This window comes from Astatotilapia calliptera, chromosome 3 (assembly GCF_964374335.1).
Source record: "Astatotilapia calliptera chromosome 3, fAstCal68.1, whole genome shotgun sequence".
Taxonomy (NCBI): domain Eukaryota; kingdom Metazoa; phylum Chordata; class Actinopteri; order Cichliformes; family Cichlidae; genus Astatotilapia; species Astatotilapia calliptera.
The window spans coordinates 61,546,360-61,559,252 of NC_137424.1; the positions used below are offsets into that span (position 1 = coordinate 61,546,360).

General features: G+C 37.5%; 3 protein-coding genes across 6 annotated transcripts; 2 read left to right on the top strand and 1 right to left on the bottom strand.

Annotated features, from left to right (window-relative positions):
• Positions 1–1,224: 1,224 nt before the first annotated feature.
• Positions 1,225–4,531, top strand: LOC113009146 (ladderlectin-like). The gene is made up of 6 exons (XM_026147299.2): positions 1,225–1,305; positions 1,386–1,463; positions 1,732–1,841; positions 3,540–3,674; positions 3,948–4,059; positions 4,194–4,531. The coding sequence occupies exons 2-6, from the start codon at positions 1,403–1,405 to the stop codon at positions 4,259–4,261; spliced, it is 486 nt and encodes a 161-aa protein (XP_026003084.1). The 5' UTR covers positions 1,225–1,305; positions 1,386–1,402; the 3' UTR covers positions 4,262–4,531.
• A 417-nt stretch (positions 4,532–4,948) lies between these two features.
• Positions 4,949–8,037, top strand: LOC113008441 (uncharacterized). Of its 4 annotated transcripts, none has more exons than XM_080293219.1 (5): positions 4,949–5,350; positions 5,474–5,574; positions 5,983–6,103; positions 6,351–6,449; positions 7,148–7,326. In XM_080293219.1, exons 1-5 carry the CDS (start codon positions 4,973–4,975, stop codon positions 7,163–7,165), a joined length of 717 nt encoding a protein of 238 aa, XP_080149345.1. In that variant the 5' UTR covers positions 4,949–4,972; the 3' UTR covers positions 7,166–7,326. The 4 variants fall into 4 exon arrangements, 3 of the variants coding, with proteins under 3 accessions (XP_080149345.1, XP_080149337.1, XP_080149346.1); XR_013903402.1 differs by lacking the exon at positions 5,474–5,574 and adding an exon at positions 7,596–7,735 and having other exon boundaries at positions 5,000–5,350; positions 7,148–7,331; XM_080293211.1 differs by lacking the exons at positions 5,983–6,103; positions 6,351–6,449 and adding an exon at positions 7,596–8,032 and having other exon boundaries at positions 7,148–7,331.
• A 70-nt stretch (positions 8,038–8,107) lies between these two features.
• Positions 8,108–10,666, bottom strand: LOC113008440 (uncharacterized). The gene is made up of 3 exons (XM_026145851.2): positions 10,343–10,666; positions 9,952–10,233; positions 8,108–9,459 (listed from the first exon to the last, which is right to left on the bottom strand). Exons 1-3 carry the CDS (start codon positions 10,557–10,559, stop codon positions 8,429–8,431), a joined length of 1,530 nt encoding a protein of 509 aa, XP_026001636.2. The 5' UTR covers positions 10,560–10,666; the 3' UTR covers positions 8,108–8,428.
• Positions 10,667–12,893: the final 2,227 nt, after the last annotated feature.

Sequence of the window (12,893 nt, forward strand, 5' to 3'; positions counted from 1 at the left end):
ACCTTTCTTATTATAAGTTAATTTAAGAGAGTTTAAATAATATTCAATTTCAATCAAAAACAAATTAAACGATGGGGTTGAGTTTTGAAATTTACATTTATGTATATGGAATTTCCCTAATAAGATATAAAGATTGACAATGGCACATTTTTTTTCTCTTTAGTTTCAAAATAAGTGATAATGTTCTTCCCTTCAATTTTGATTTTGTATGTTGTCTTGCACAGTATATAATTTTCAAGCTCTCTCCAAAATGTAGCACTGTATGAACAGTCATAAAACAAATGAGTAACACTTTCAAGTTCAGTTTTACAAAAGGTGTATTTTCTATCAATGTCACAGAATCTTGAAATGTACATGTTGGATGGATATATGTTATGTAATATTTTCAAATGTAATTCTCTAACTTTGTTTGTAATACAAAATCTAAAAGGAACAAGCCACGCTTTATCCCAGTTGATATTATCAAAAATCCAATCAGCTGTGTTGGAATACACGTCAGCGCGAACTTTTGCATTTCCGCCATTACCTGCCCGAAACCGGAAGTGACGTCATTTTCGCGGAAATTTAGTCTTTTTTTACTATCAGGGCCTCAGGGCCTATACTGCTCTTTTTAAAAGTTATCTTTGACTTTATGACTTTCTGTGTCGTTTCTGGGATGCTTAGGACTCATATTGCACTGCTGGAAATAGTTTATTTTGATGCATATGCTGCTTTTTTGCAAATTTGCAGTATAATATTTATTTTCGTTTTTCCTGCAGTGTATAAAAATTGGTGTATTTCAAAAATAAAACTATGAAGACACTCAAAATAAATTTCCTGTGGTGGGAAACTATTTTGTGCAACTTTTTTGTATTTACAGTTTTGAGGGATAAGCCTCTTAAATTTCTCTAACTACAAATATATGTTAAAAAAGCAAGAACAATTTTCAATTTTTTTGTAGTTTATTGCACTTTTTTGCAATTTATGTAATTACTATGCACTTAATGAATACATATTATTAAAATCTGGGCTATAATGGTTGTATTGATGTATAGCAACTTGAAATGCTCCCAAAAATGGCACCACAGCAGGTAAAAATATAATATAAGCTCTGGTGGACTTGGTTCTATGGTAGGTCTTAAAGGCTTCCTGTCCTGTTTGCAGGTAAATAAATAAACTGGTAAATGAATAAACTGGTAAATGAATAAACTGGCTTAAAAAAAGAGAAAAAGAAAGAAAAAAGCTGTATTAAACAACCCAGAATCAAAAGTCCAGGGTGAAGCTACAGGCTGACACTTGAAAGAGGAGAAGACATTCTACAGACAAGTATGTTACAAATATGCTGAGGATCTTCTATCCTTTCTTTATCAAACTGCTAATCACTTTTGTTAATGTGTTTCTTACAGAGACACTAAATATCATCATGAAGCTGCTGACTGCATCTGCACTTCTCTGTGCAATGATGGCTCTGACCGCTGCTCAGGGTAAGTATAAAAGTATGTTACTAGTATCATACTGAATGTTGTGCATGTCAATGGGCAGCTGTCCAAATAATAAGATCTATTTTTAAATACATGTTTTTAAAAATAGAAATCTAAAGGAAGAAAATGACACATTTTCCAGTTGAAATTTGTGGAAAAGTAAAACTATTGCCAATAAAACACAAGTTAATGACCATAATTATAATTATTCCAGTAAAGGGGGAATTGAGTCAGCATTTTATCACACAATATGTTTGCTTTCTCTTGTCAGATGAGTGCTATGTTCTCAAGAAGTCCTCATCATGTCCCGCTGGTTGGACTGAGTACAACAACAAATATTACTTCTATGTTTCTACACCCTTACCCTGGGTTGATGCTCAGGTAATAACATCAGGACTCACCAGTTACTGTGACTGCGTTTCTTTGATTCTTTAATATTTGGATAAGAGCTTATAATAATATTTTATAATATTATATTAAACATTTTTATATTGACAATTATTAAAATGTTATCAAAGCCAATGTGCGGTTAAAAATTTGTCTAAAATTATAATAGTTTGTATTGATCATTGTTAATGTTATCTTTTATTGAATTTTGATAATGCTATCATTTGTTCTAATATGTATGTACAGTTGTGGTCAAAAGTTTACATACACTTGTAAAGAATATAATATAATGGCTCTACCGAGCGTCCCGTTATTTCTAAAACTCTGATTTTTCTCTGATAGAGCGATTGGAACAAATACTACTTTGTCACAAAAAACATTCATGAAGTTTGGTTCTTTAATGACTTTATTATGGGTTAACAGAAAAAAGTGATCACATCTGCTGGGTCAAAAATATACATACAGCAACATGAATTAGCAATTTTGGTGACTTAGAAAGTTGTCAGTGAACTGAGCTTCATAGCATGGCCTCTTAACTGCTTGTGAGTGATTATGAGCGACGACAGCTGGTGACTTCTCTCAGGCCAGTTAAATAGGGCTCATTGGATACAAACGCCCACAAACGCCACAATGGGAAAGTCAAAGGAGCTCAGCATGGATCTGAAAAAGCGAATTATTGACTTGAACAAGTCAGGAAAGTCACTTGGGGCCATTTCAAAGCAGCTGCATGTCCCAAGAGCAACAGTGCAAACAATTGTTTGTAAGTATAAAGTGCATGGCACTGTTTTCGTCACTGCCAAGATCAGGAAGTCCTCATCATGTCCCGCTGGTTGGACTGAGTACAACAACAAATGTTACTTCTATGTTTCTACACCCTTACCCTGGGTTGATGCTCAGGTAATAACATCAGGACTCACCAGTTACTGTGACTGCGTTTCTTTGATTCTTTAATATTTGGATAAGATCTTATAATAATATTTTTTAATATTATATTAAACATTTTTATATTGACAATTATTAAAATGTTATCAAAGCCAATGTGCTGTTAAATTTTGTCTAAAATTATAATAGTTTGTATTGATCATTGTTAATGTTATCATTTATTGAATTTTAATAATGCTATCATTTGTTCTAATATGTATGTATGTCATATATGGCTTTACTTTTTAACAAGTAAACAGCAACAATATATTAGTAAACAAGAAATACAAACAAAGAAGCAAACAAACGAAAGTCTCCAGTTTCACGTTCCTACAATTTATGCCATGGATAAATCCCCTGTCAATTTTTGCTTCGATTAAAACCAGTTCTTATATGTACTGTGAAATATACATCCAAGCTTATAATAGCAAATATTATTTTTTTAAATTTATAAAAATAACGCTAATTATTGCAGTAAATGGTTTAAGCCACCAACTTTAACTGCATGAAATAATTCTGAATGATAAATGATTGTAAATGTATTAATCATTAGACCTTTCAATATAATAATTATTAAAAAACGTTACTTTTGTTACTTGTTGAATTGTAAGCTATTAATAAAAGGTCAGATAATTAAAATCAATAATTTTGTCAGTTAATGTAAATTTTTCTTTGTATGTTTTATTATGTTTTTTTATGTATGTGGTGGTGTAATCATGAAGGTTGTTTTATAAATCTTCTGTAACTCTTCTGTCTTTTTGTTTACTGTAGAGAAACTGTCAGTCCATGAGTGCAAACCTTGCATCTGTACAGAGCCTTGGGGAATACCAGCTGATTCAGAAGGTGATATCTGATGGGAGTAGAGCTAATGGACGGACATGGATTGGTGGTTCTGATGGTCAACAGGTATGCCAGTCTGCCAGTTAAAACATAAATCTATCCATTGAATATTTTACTTATTTTTCACTCTTATCTTTTTTTCCATTGCCATATAATTCCATATATCTTGTTTCATATATTTGATGTCTTCAGTTTGTATCTACAATGTCGGTAGTAGTGAAAGTAAAGACAAACCAATAAATGAGCAGGTGTGTCAAAACTTGGTAGTCGATGTATAATGTTAAAGTGTAGTTTTGTTAAAAAACGATTTATTATTTTTAACTTTTTTCTTTTCTGTAGGAGGGTTATTGGTTTTGGATCGATGGAACACGTTTCCAATACACAAACTGGTGTCGGGGGGAGCCTAACAATTGGGGGGGCAGCGAGCAATGCATGGAAATGAATTTTCCAGGTATAATATTGTACATAATATATACAAGTGCTATTGTCATTATACATAAAACCAAAAAAAACATAACATTTTTCTCATATTTTTGTGTGCATGCAACAAAAATTTCGGTTAAAGTTGATTTTTGGTGTTTACAGGAGACCTGTGTATGAATGATCAGTCTTGCCAGGACCGAGCCCCTTCTGTCTGCATTAAGAGTAAATGATGATTCCTGGCTGACATGAAGGCACGGCATCTGAAAAAGAAAGAAATCTTCTCATATATCACTCAAAATATCTGTTTTCACATCTTTACCTTTTTCTTTTGCTGTAACGATGCATAAGGAACAAAGCGACAAGTGACATAAAAAAGTGTGATTGTGTCTTTTAAAAGGAGCAATTGAAATGTGTAATGGAAAGAATGCCTTTAGCAAAAACTTAAAAACATAAACTTTTTTTCTCTTCTGCATCATTAAACTATTAAGCATTGAATCAAACTGGTCTGTGAGTATCTGTGTTTTTGTGTAACATTATGTAAGCTTTGAGTTCAGTTTTTAAACACTCACTGATTAGATTAACCCACGTATAAATCTGCTTGAAACTACACTAATTTCTCTTGAAATTACTTTAATCTTTTTTGATCTGATGCTGTTTGCTTCTGTGTCCTCCATCTAATTCCTGCTTTTGATGGCATCAGCACACACGAGCATACAATTAGACACACACACACACACACACACACACACACACACACACACAGAGAGACACACACACAAAAAACACACACATGATGAGGTCTCTCTTTTAATAATTCTCCCCTCCTTTGCTTCCCTCTTCCCAAAATTTTAATTTCACCTAATAGTGCTAAATTTAACCAAATATTTTGCTAAAGCTTTTGTACATTGTCATAATACTTGGGTTGCAGTCACGTGGTTCTGATGACGTGCGGAGGCAGCGCGATTTTTGAGTGGAGGGCGGAAGTAAACATGGAGGACACTGTGGAGAGTCAGGAGAGCAGCTATTGTGCAACTTTAGACCCCGTTTCTCGGGAGAGATATAAACAGATAGTTAAAAAATATATCGGACGTGATCCGTATTCTTTGAAAATGTCCGAATACACCACAGAAGTAAAGGATTTGCCTACTATCGACGCTGTGGATATCACCAACTACTTGGTCCTCCAGACTTCTTACTACACTAGGGAGCAAATGAAAGCTTTCAAGAGTCTGGAGGCGTACAATTTTTTTGTCAGCGGGTGGGTCCACAACCTTGGAACAAAACGTCTCCGTGATGGATACAGTTTGGTGTTTGCAAGGGTGAGTGTTTGTTCTTATATTGCTTTATCTTAAACACGCTAACAGTTAGCGTTAGCGGCTTTAACGTCAACAAACATGCCAAATCCTTAGGACTTCGTTAGAGTGACAGTTGTTTGTTTCAAGGTAAACCATTCTCAGAGGTCTAACGAGACACCTCTGAAGACTTGGGTAATTGCAAAGGAGGATGGAGAAGTGATTGCAGCCCATTGCAATTGTATGGCAGGGTTAGTAGCCTAATTAAGTAGGATGTTATTGCAATGAGAACACACACATACACACACACACACACACATATACGCATAGGGCACTGCTAGCATTTTGCAGGTGTACTTCAGTAGTAGTGGGGAGAGAGTGTTTTCTTTTAGCTAAGAATTCATCAGCTAAGAATTTGTGTGATTGCCTTAGATCCCTCATGACACTCAGATGCATTTTTCAGATAGAGGGTAGAACTATTCAGTCATGTCATCACCTAGATAATGATTTCTCTATAGGCTGTTGAGAAAGAGTTAATGAATAAACATGTTACTTCAAATAAAGTGCCATTGCACATTAGTATTAGTAAGCTATGCATCATCAAAATGTACTGTAAATATTGCATTTCATGTTAAAAAGATTATGTGCTCTATTTCCAGACTATCAGAATCATGCTCGCACGTTGGAGCTGTTCTTTTTGCAGTTGAAGCTGGGGTGAAAATGAGAGCGACATGCACATCAGAGCAGTGCAAGTGGCTGATGCCATCTCATGTTAAAAAGGTAAGCCAAAAAGCAAAATGTAGGATAAAGAATGTTATATTGGGACTTCATGTGACAGTAGGATAAAATATCTTCCCCTATACTGCTACCTTGTCGTGGTGGGGAAGCTTGAGTGCCTCAATGACCCTGTAGGCTATACCGGCGGGGGCTTCAAGCTCCTGGTAGATCTAATCAAGCCGGGCATATATAGCGTTTTGGAAAAGAGCTTTTTAAATTTTAATGATCTTCTTTGGCTTAATTTTTCCAGATTCCTGCTTGCCCAGTAACTCTGATTGACTTCTCTTCAGCAAAGTCAAAAAAACGAAAGCTTGAGTGTTCCATTGATGGCTGCACAAGTACACAAAAGGTTGGGAAATCACTTCCATGCCCAAGAGTGCAGAGAGATTCAGAGACATACTGTAGGTTTTTTGAGAGTTTAAGCAAAAACTGTCCAAGGAGTGCAGCACTGATGTCTAGGGAACCTTACCACAAAGAATTTGTCCCCCAGTCTAGCATGCTTCCTAAAACTGTGCCTGAGTACAGAACACCAGAGACACTGCAGCTCCCCCCCAAAGACCTTGAAGAGCTATGCCTGGACTTCCAGCTTGAAGAGCTCACCCTGTCCCAAGTCCAGGCTGTAGAGAGGGCGACTCGAAGTCAGAGTGCAAGCAGTATTTGGTTTAGGCAAAGAGCTGGACGCGTAACTGCCTCTAAGCTGAAACAAGTTCTTAAGACCAACCCCCAGCAACCATCAAAGAGCTTAATCAAGGCCATATGCTATCCAGAGGCATATAGGTTCACCACAGCTGCTACAAGGTATTTAGGGTTTGATGTAGGGTAAGGCAGAGTTAAGATTTGGGGTATGAAACTGTCCATAACTGTAACTAAAAAAGTGTTATGAAGATGGAGGTTAGTTATAGGCTTATACGGCTAGGGTTATACAGGGTAAGAACTAAGTATAGTTTAGGGTAATGGCATATTGTATAATACATCACTTTACTGTTTTACACATCCAATACTAAGTAATAATTTCCTTTTCATGTTTGGCATGTGTACTGTTTATAGTTATGGATGCAAACATGAAGCACAAGCCAGAGGAGCATATGAGAAGCTTATGAGCCAGGAGCATGCAGGCTTCTCATGTATGGACAGCGGTCTCTGGCTGAACCCCAAGTGGCCATACATGGGGTCCACCCCTGATGGGATAGTCACTTGTGACTGTCATGGAACTGGCATCTGCGAGATTAAGGTATTGACTCTGTTGTAGTCAAGGCCATAGGTGTGACATCTTTCCATAAGAATCAGTGAACTGAGTAAAAATGCAGGAAATACCTTTTCTAATTTCTAATCTATTGTTCAATTAAGATAAGATGAGGCTTTATTGTCTGTCTCAAATAGACCTTTGTTTTGGGCAATGAGAGATTATGATAACACAGACCACACCCATCATCTTTGCTTCTTCACTGTTTCATCAGATAAATCTTGATTGTTGTTCTCATCACTGTGATTTTAGTGCCCACACTCTCAGAGAGATGCGGTCAACCTGCGCATGCGTGCTGGGGAGAAGGGCTTCTGCCTCATCAGTGACGGGGATAATGTCACACTGGACCCAACTCATGACTACTATTACCAAATTCAGGCACAGCTTCACATTGCAAATGCAGAGTACTGTGACTTTGTTGTGTGGAACCGCAATGACATATTTGTTGAAAGGATTTTGCCTGACCTTGAGTTTTGGGACGATGCGATTCCTAAAGTTGAGTGTTTTTTTAGAAACAGTATACTCCCAGAAATACTGGGACAACAAGTTACAAACATACATGTGTAATGTGATAAAAGGACGACAACATAATGACATTTTGAATATTGTTATGACCTGATGGTAGTCATTATGAGTTCTGGCTATTGTATTTGCTCTGACGTAGCATTAGAGCACAGATTGTCATTTAATTTTATTGTACATTTAATTGTGTCATTTAAGTGTTGTGTAACACTACACAATGATTAAATGCTATTGAGGCAGCATAATAATACATTGGTGGTTTATTTACAAGATTAGACTTTTAAACAAATAAACAAAATAGATTGCAATCCATCTCACAGTATAATACTGTACAAACTGCCAGCACAATATGACAGTTGGAGAAAAATATTTCATTTGAAAACATTTACAGACTAATCAGGAGTCAGGACTTAGGTACTACTATTACTCTACCCTGTTCTACTTATCACCAGAGCCAAGCAGCAGATACTGGACACTACTCTTCCTCTCCACCCCCTTCTGTGAGCCGTGACAGTGACAAGACATTTAATTTTTTTTAACTGATTGATTACCACCCACCCCCCTTACTCCAGTGGGACAACAGACTCGGAGAGATTTGATAAGGCACAACAAATTACCCCAATCTTGTCGATCAATGCATGTGTCTCACCTGGCTTTGTGGACATGTTCTCTATTGGCATAGCCCTGCTCTGCAGAATTTGATATTTCCTCCTGACTAAACCTATGACTCGCTCAACATGGATACGCAAATTGGCTATTTTCCTTGTCTCTGCCACTTCATAGGCTGACAGCTGTTTTCTCCCTTTAGTGAATGCCGGTGTCTGTAGTGAAGCACAGTAAAACCCCACATTATCGCCAATATTGAACCCACGATCTGCAAGGACAATATCTCCAGGTAACAAGTTCTTTAGGAGGCCACTCTCTATTGTGATCTGCTTATTGCTAATTCTCCCTCCCCAGGCAGAAGATATGTAAGTGACGTAGCCTTGGGGGGCAACACCAATCAAAAATTTTACAGTGTGATGGTGCTTGTAGTTGGACCAAGTTTGAGCTTGTGCAAGAAGATTAGATGGTCTCTCAATAAAGACTTCAAAGCAATCAACAATCACAGCCACTTTACATCCAAATGCCTGTCTGAAACTCAGTGGCATCGTAGCTTGAAGAACATGTCGCTCTGGCCACTCAATTAGGAACTCTAACCTTTTATGAAGTATGTCAATTACTTTATGCCAAACTCTAGAAGCAGTGGACAGAGAAATATTGAACCTGAAAGCTAAATCTTTCAGGGGCAGATTTAGTCTCAGCCTCAGCAAAACTAGTATGAATTGTTCAAATTTGGACAACAAAGACATAGGTCCCGAGGTGATATAGGGCTCGCACAGTTCAAAAATCTGAATTAAAACTAAGAAGTTGGGGAGCCCTGTGTAGAACTTTGTCTTGTCTTCATTTTTTTCAAAAGCCTCCTGGCTGAACTGTGTGTCCAGAGCCTTGCTCCGAAGATCAACCAGCTCTGCTGTGTTCTGTCTCAAAACATCCTCCATCTTCTCGATGTCATCCATCGTCAGCTCTGTCTGGCATCCAGCATCCGCACAGCCTGCAATATAACAGTGGGGGAGCATAATCAGCATAATAGAGGCAACCTCAATTTTTACTCATTTTCACTGTAGGAGTTTTTTAGTGGGCTATTAGAATCTGGTGTAATGTGTTTAATTCACTATGTTAATTTAATGTAATTATTTTTTTTAATCAACAAAAAAACATGTTGCGTCTAAACAAAAAATATATTTATATGTTTCTCACCACAGAAACCTTACATTACGGATATCTTTACTTATCTGTGAAAGGAGACTGTCTGGAATCTGGCAATATAAGAACCACAGCAGTGTACAAAAACCTGTGGTGTGTGCCTGACGGTAATAAGTGCCACTTTTTCTTTTTTTCTGAATAAAATGGTATGGATTTACTCTGTGATTAAAAAATCACAAACATGTAATATGTAACTTGGACCATAATCATTACAGATAATGGCATCTTTTTCTCTTTGACATGATTCTTGTTTGTTTTACATCTCAGCACAATATCTTACCTGGATAAGTGAATGTCTCATTCACACTGAAGTCTTCTGGTTGTGGATTCTCAGCTGGAAGCTGCAGTTCGGGGTTCTCCACTGTCACTAGGCTCAAATCCGGGCTCTCAGCCGTCTGTCGCATATCCAAAATCGCCTCTGCACATCGATGCTGTTCTGCCTTAAGCTTCATTCTTTTATCTCGTTTGAGAACTGATTCCGATCTGGGTTTTCGTTCGTAGCCGAGATTGACCGTCGGAGCCCAGTCCTCCGACTCTTCGTCATCCAAAGCACTTGGGCAGCCTATAGTCCCAATCAAGTCAATATTAGACTACTAACTTAAAAGCACTAAGTAAACGAGAATTTAACGACAACATAATGCTAATAAGTTCGTTTGCAAACATAACATTACCTCTGACGAAGTGGTCGCTGCAGACACGGGCATTGGCAGACTCTGCTCCTCCCGACTGTAAACGTAAATTTAAAATCCATTTTTTCCTACGTTTTTCGGTTAGAATTTTCCATTTTTCTCCTCTTCGTTGGGCTATTTTTGGTACCCTAAAATACCGTTTATCAGTTTCTCGGGTCGACCTACTGGAGCATCCGTAAACACAACAGGACAAAGGCATTTTGCGTACTGTCTGTCTGTGATTTTGCGCTGATCTTTTTCACTTCCGCCCTCCAGTCAAATTTCGCGCTTTACGTCGACGTCACGTCTACGTCAAATGAAACCCAGCTATTGTTAAGATACAACCTTGCACCCTTTTCACAAACCTTTAACCCTTTACAGCCGATCGGAGCGGGCACGCTCTGTTTTGCGTAACTATTTTTAAATCCCGGTAGCTCTGCAACCACGTAAGCTAGCGCAATAATTTTTTTTGCATATGAAACCGGAGGAGTTGTACTTACATCTGATGCCATCAGCTTGTCCTAGGTCACGGTTTCCTTCCACATAAAGCTTTGCAAAAACTGCATAAAAAGCGCTTGCAGGAACAAAAACATAATATTCCAGAAACAAGCTGTGCCGATCCAATCAGCTGTTCATAACACTTCCTATGTTGGAATAGACGTCAGCGCGAACTTTTGCATTTCCGCCATTACCTGCCCGAAACCGGAAGTGACGTCATTTTCGCGGAAATGTAGTCTTTTTTATGATCAGGGCCTCAGTGCATATACTGGTCTTTTTAAAAGTTATCTTTGACTTTATGACTTTCTGTGTCGTTTCTGGGATGCTTAGGACTCATATTGCACTGCTGGAAATAGTTTATTTTGATGCATATGCTGCTGATTTGCAAATTTGCAGTATAATATTTATTTTCGTTTTTCCTGCAGTGTATAAAAATTGGTGTATTTCAAAAATAAAACTATGAAGACACTCAAAATAAATTTCCTGTGGTGGAAAACTATTTTGTGCAACTTTTTTGTATTTACAGTTTTGAGGGATAAGCCTCTTAAATTTCTCTAACTACAAATATATGTTAAAAAAGCAAAAACGATTTTCAATTTTTTTGTAGTTTATTGACCTTTTTTGCAATTTATGTAATTACTATGCACTTAATGAATACATATTATTAAAATCTGGGCTATAATGGTTGTATTGATGTATAGCAACTTGAAATGCTCCCAAAAATGGCTCCACAGCAGGTAAAAATATAATATAAGCTCTGGCGGACTTGGTTCTATGGTAGGTCTTAAAGGGTTAAACACAAACTGAAATTTTTTTTCACAAAAGCTCTGCAAATACATAATAAAACCATGTTAGGTTACTTTTATAACAACTTCTGGGTAAAAGTCGTAGGTTTGTACGTTTAAATGTTGGTTTAAAAATCGTGACTCAACAGTTGGGTTGGCGATGTGCTGGGTTCTTTAATTAACTCCCTGGCTTGAATAATTCTATTGGGTCATAGGTTTGCTAGCTTTGATCAAATATTGGGCCAAAATTTTACCCAATTGTTTGTGTAGAAGATACGCTTCAGAAGAAGCCACATTATTCTTCTGAAACTGCCATTTTCAACTAGACTGTGACCTGATCAGATATCACTGATTTCTCCTCTCCTATGAAATAAAACATGGTAAGCAAAAAGTGAATTCCAGCACTCTAAAAATCACTGGGTTATTTTTGATAATTACACTTTACTGGTTTATTCTAGAACTTTACCTACTGATTAAAAGCCTTTTTACAGACAACACCAGCTAACTTGTGATGAAGAAAGATAAAGTTATTTCTACTTAAAAATGCTTGATAATGTCTTTTAAACATATTATTTGAAATGAGGCTGAGGTTGCTCTGTTTGACAAATTATTTAGCAATTAGTACGTCAGATTACTACAGAAACCTTAGCAGGATAGTAGGAAGGATACACGATCATACTGGTACTGGCAATTCCACAGCATATCCTTTAATGCACATTCTCTTCATCAACCACACAAGACCTTGCAGGAGGTCTCCTCTCTTCAGCAACTCACTCTGCAGGAGGGGGAGATACAGGAGAGGTGGAGGAAGATCTCAGCCTGGGTGTCTATTGTCTTGTGTAGTCTGGAAGATGAGTGGATGACGGGGTGGGTGCAGTTTTCTCTGTGGTGGGTCGGGTGGGCTGTCCTGGGCTCTGCGGGGCCAGGCGGCGCTGCCGAACTAGGCCCCCCCTTTCGCTGACGGGTTGCAGAGTATGGGGGTGCCTACTGGGTGCAGCATTCGATGCTGTTGACCATAATATCCTATTAGAGCAATTAGAATATGCTGTAGGTATTACAGGTACTGTGCTGCAGTGGTTTGTATCATATCTATCTAATAGACTCCAATTTGTGCATGTAATTGGAGAGTCCTCTTCACACACTAAGGTTAATTATGGAGTTCCACAGGGTTCAGTGCTAGGACCAATTCTGTTTACATTATACATGCTTCACTTAGGCAGCATCATTAGAAGACATAGCATACATTTTCACTGCTATGCTGATGACACCCA

Bases quoted from the DNA above. Each gene is read 5' to 3' on its own strand.
- LOC113009146 (XM_026147299.2), top strand. From the start codon at position 1,403: ATGAAGCTGCTGACTGCATCTGCACTTCTCTGTGCAATGATGGCTCTG. The intron at 1,842-3,539 runs GTAATAACATCA...TGTTTACTGTAG, and splicing joins TACCCTGGGTTGATGCTCAG to AGAAACTGTCAGTCCATGAG. The intron at 3,675-3,947 runs GTATGCCAGTCT...TCTTTTCTGTAG, and splicing joins GTGGTTCTGATGGTCAACAG to GAGGGTTATTGGTTTTGGAT.
- LOC113008441 (XM_080293211.1), top strand. From the start codon at position 4,973: ATGACGTGCGGAGGCAGCGCGATTTTTGAGTGGAGGGCGGAAGTAAAC. The intron at 5,351-5,473 runs GTGAGTGTTTGT...GTTTGTTTCAAG, and splicing joins ACAGTTTGGTGTTTGCAAGG to GTAAACCATTCTCAGAGGTC. The intron at 7,332-7,595 runs GTATTGACTCTG...CTGTGATTTTAG, and splicing joins CTGGCATCTGCGAGATTAAG to TGCCCACACTCTCAGAGAGA.
- LOC113008440 (XM_026145851.2), bottom strand. From the start codon at position 10,559: ATGCCTTTGTCCTGTTGTGTTTACGGATGCTCCAGTAGGTCGACCCGA. The intron at 10,234-10,342 runs GTAATGTTATGT...TTGGGACTATAG, and splicing joins CAGCGACCACTTCGTCAGAG to GCTGCCCAAGTGCTTTGGAT. The intron at 9,460-9,951 runs GTAAGATATTGT...GTTATATTGCAG, and splicing joins TGAGACATTCACTTATCCAG to GCTGTGCGGATGCTGGATGC.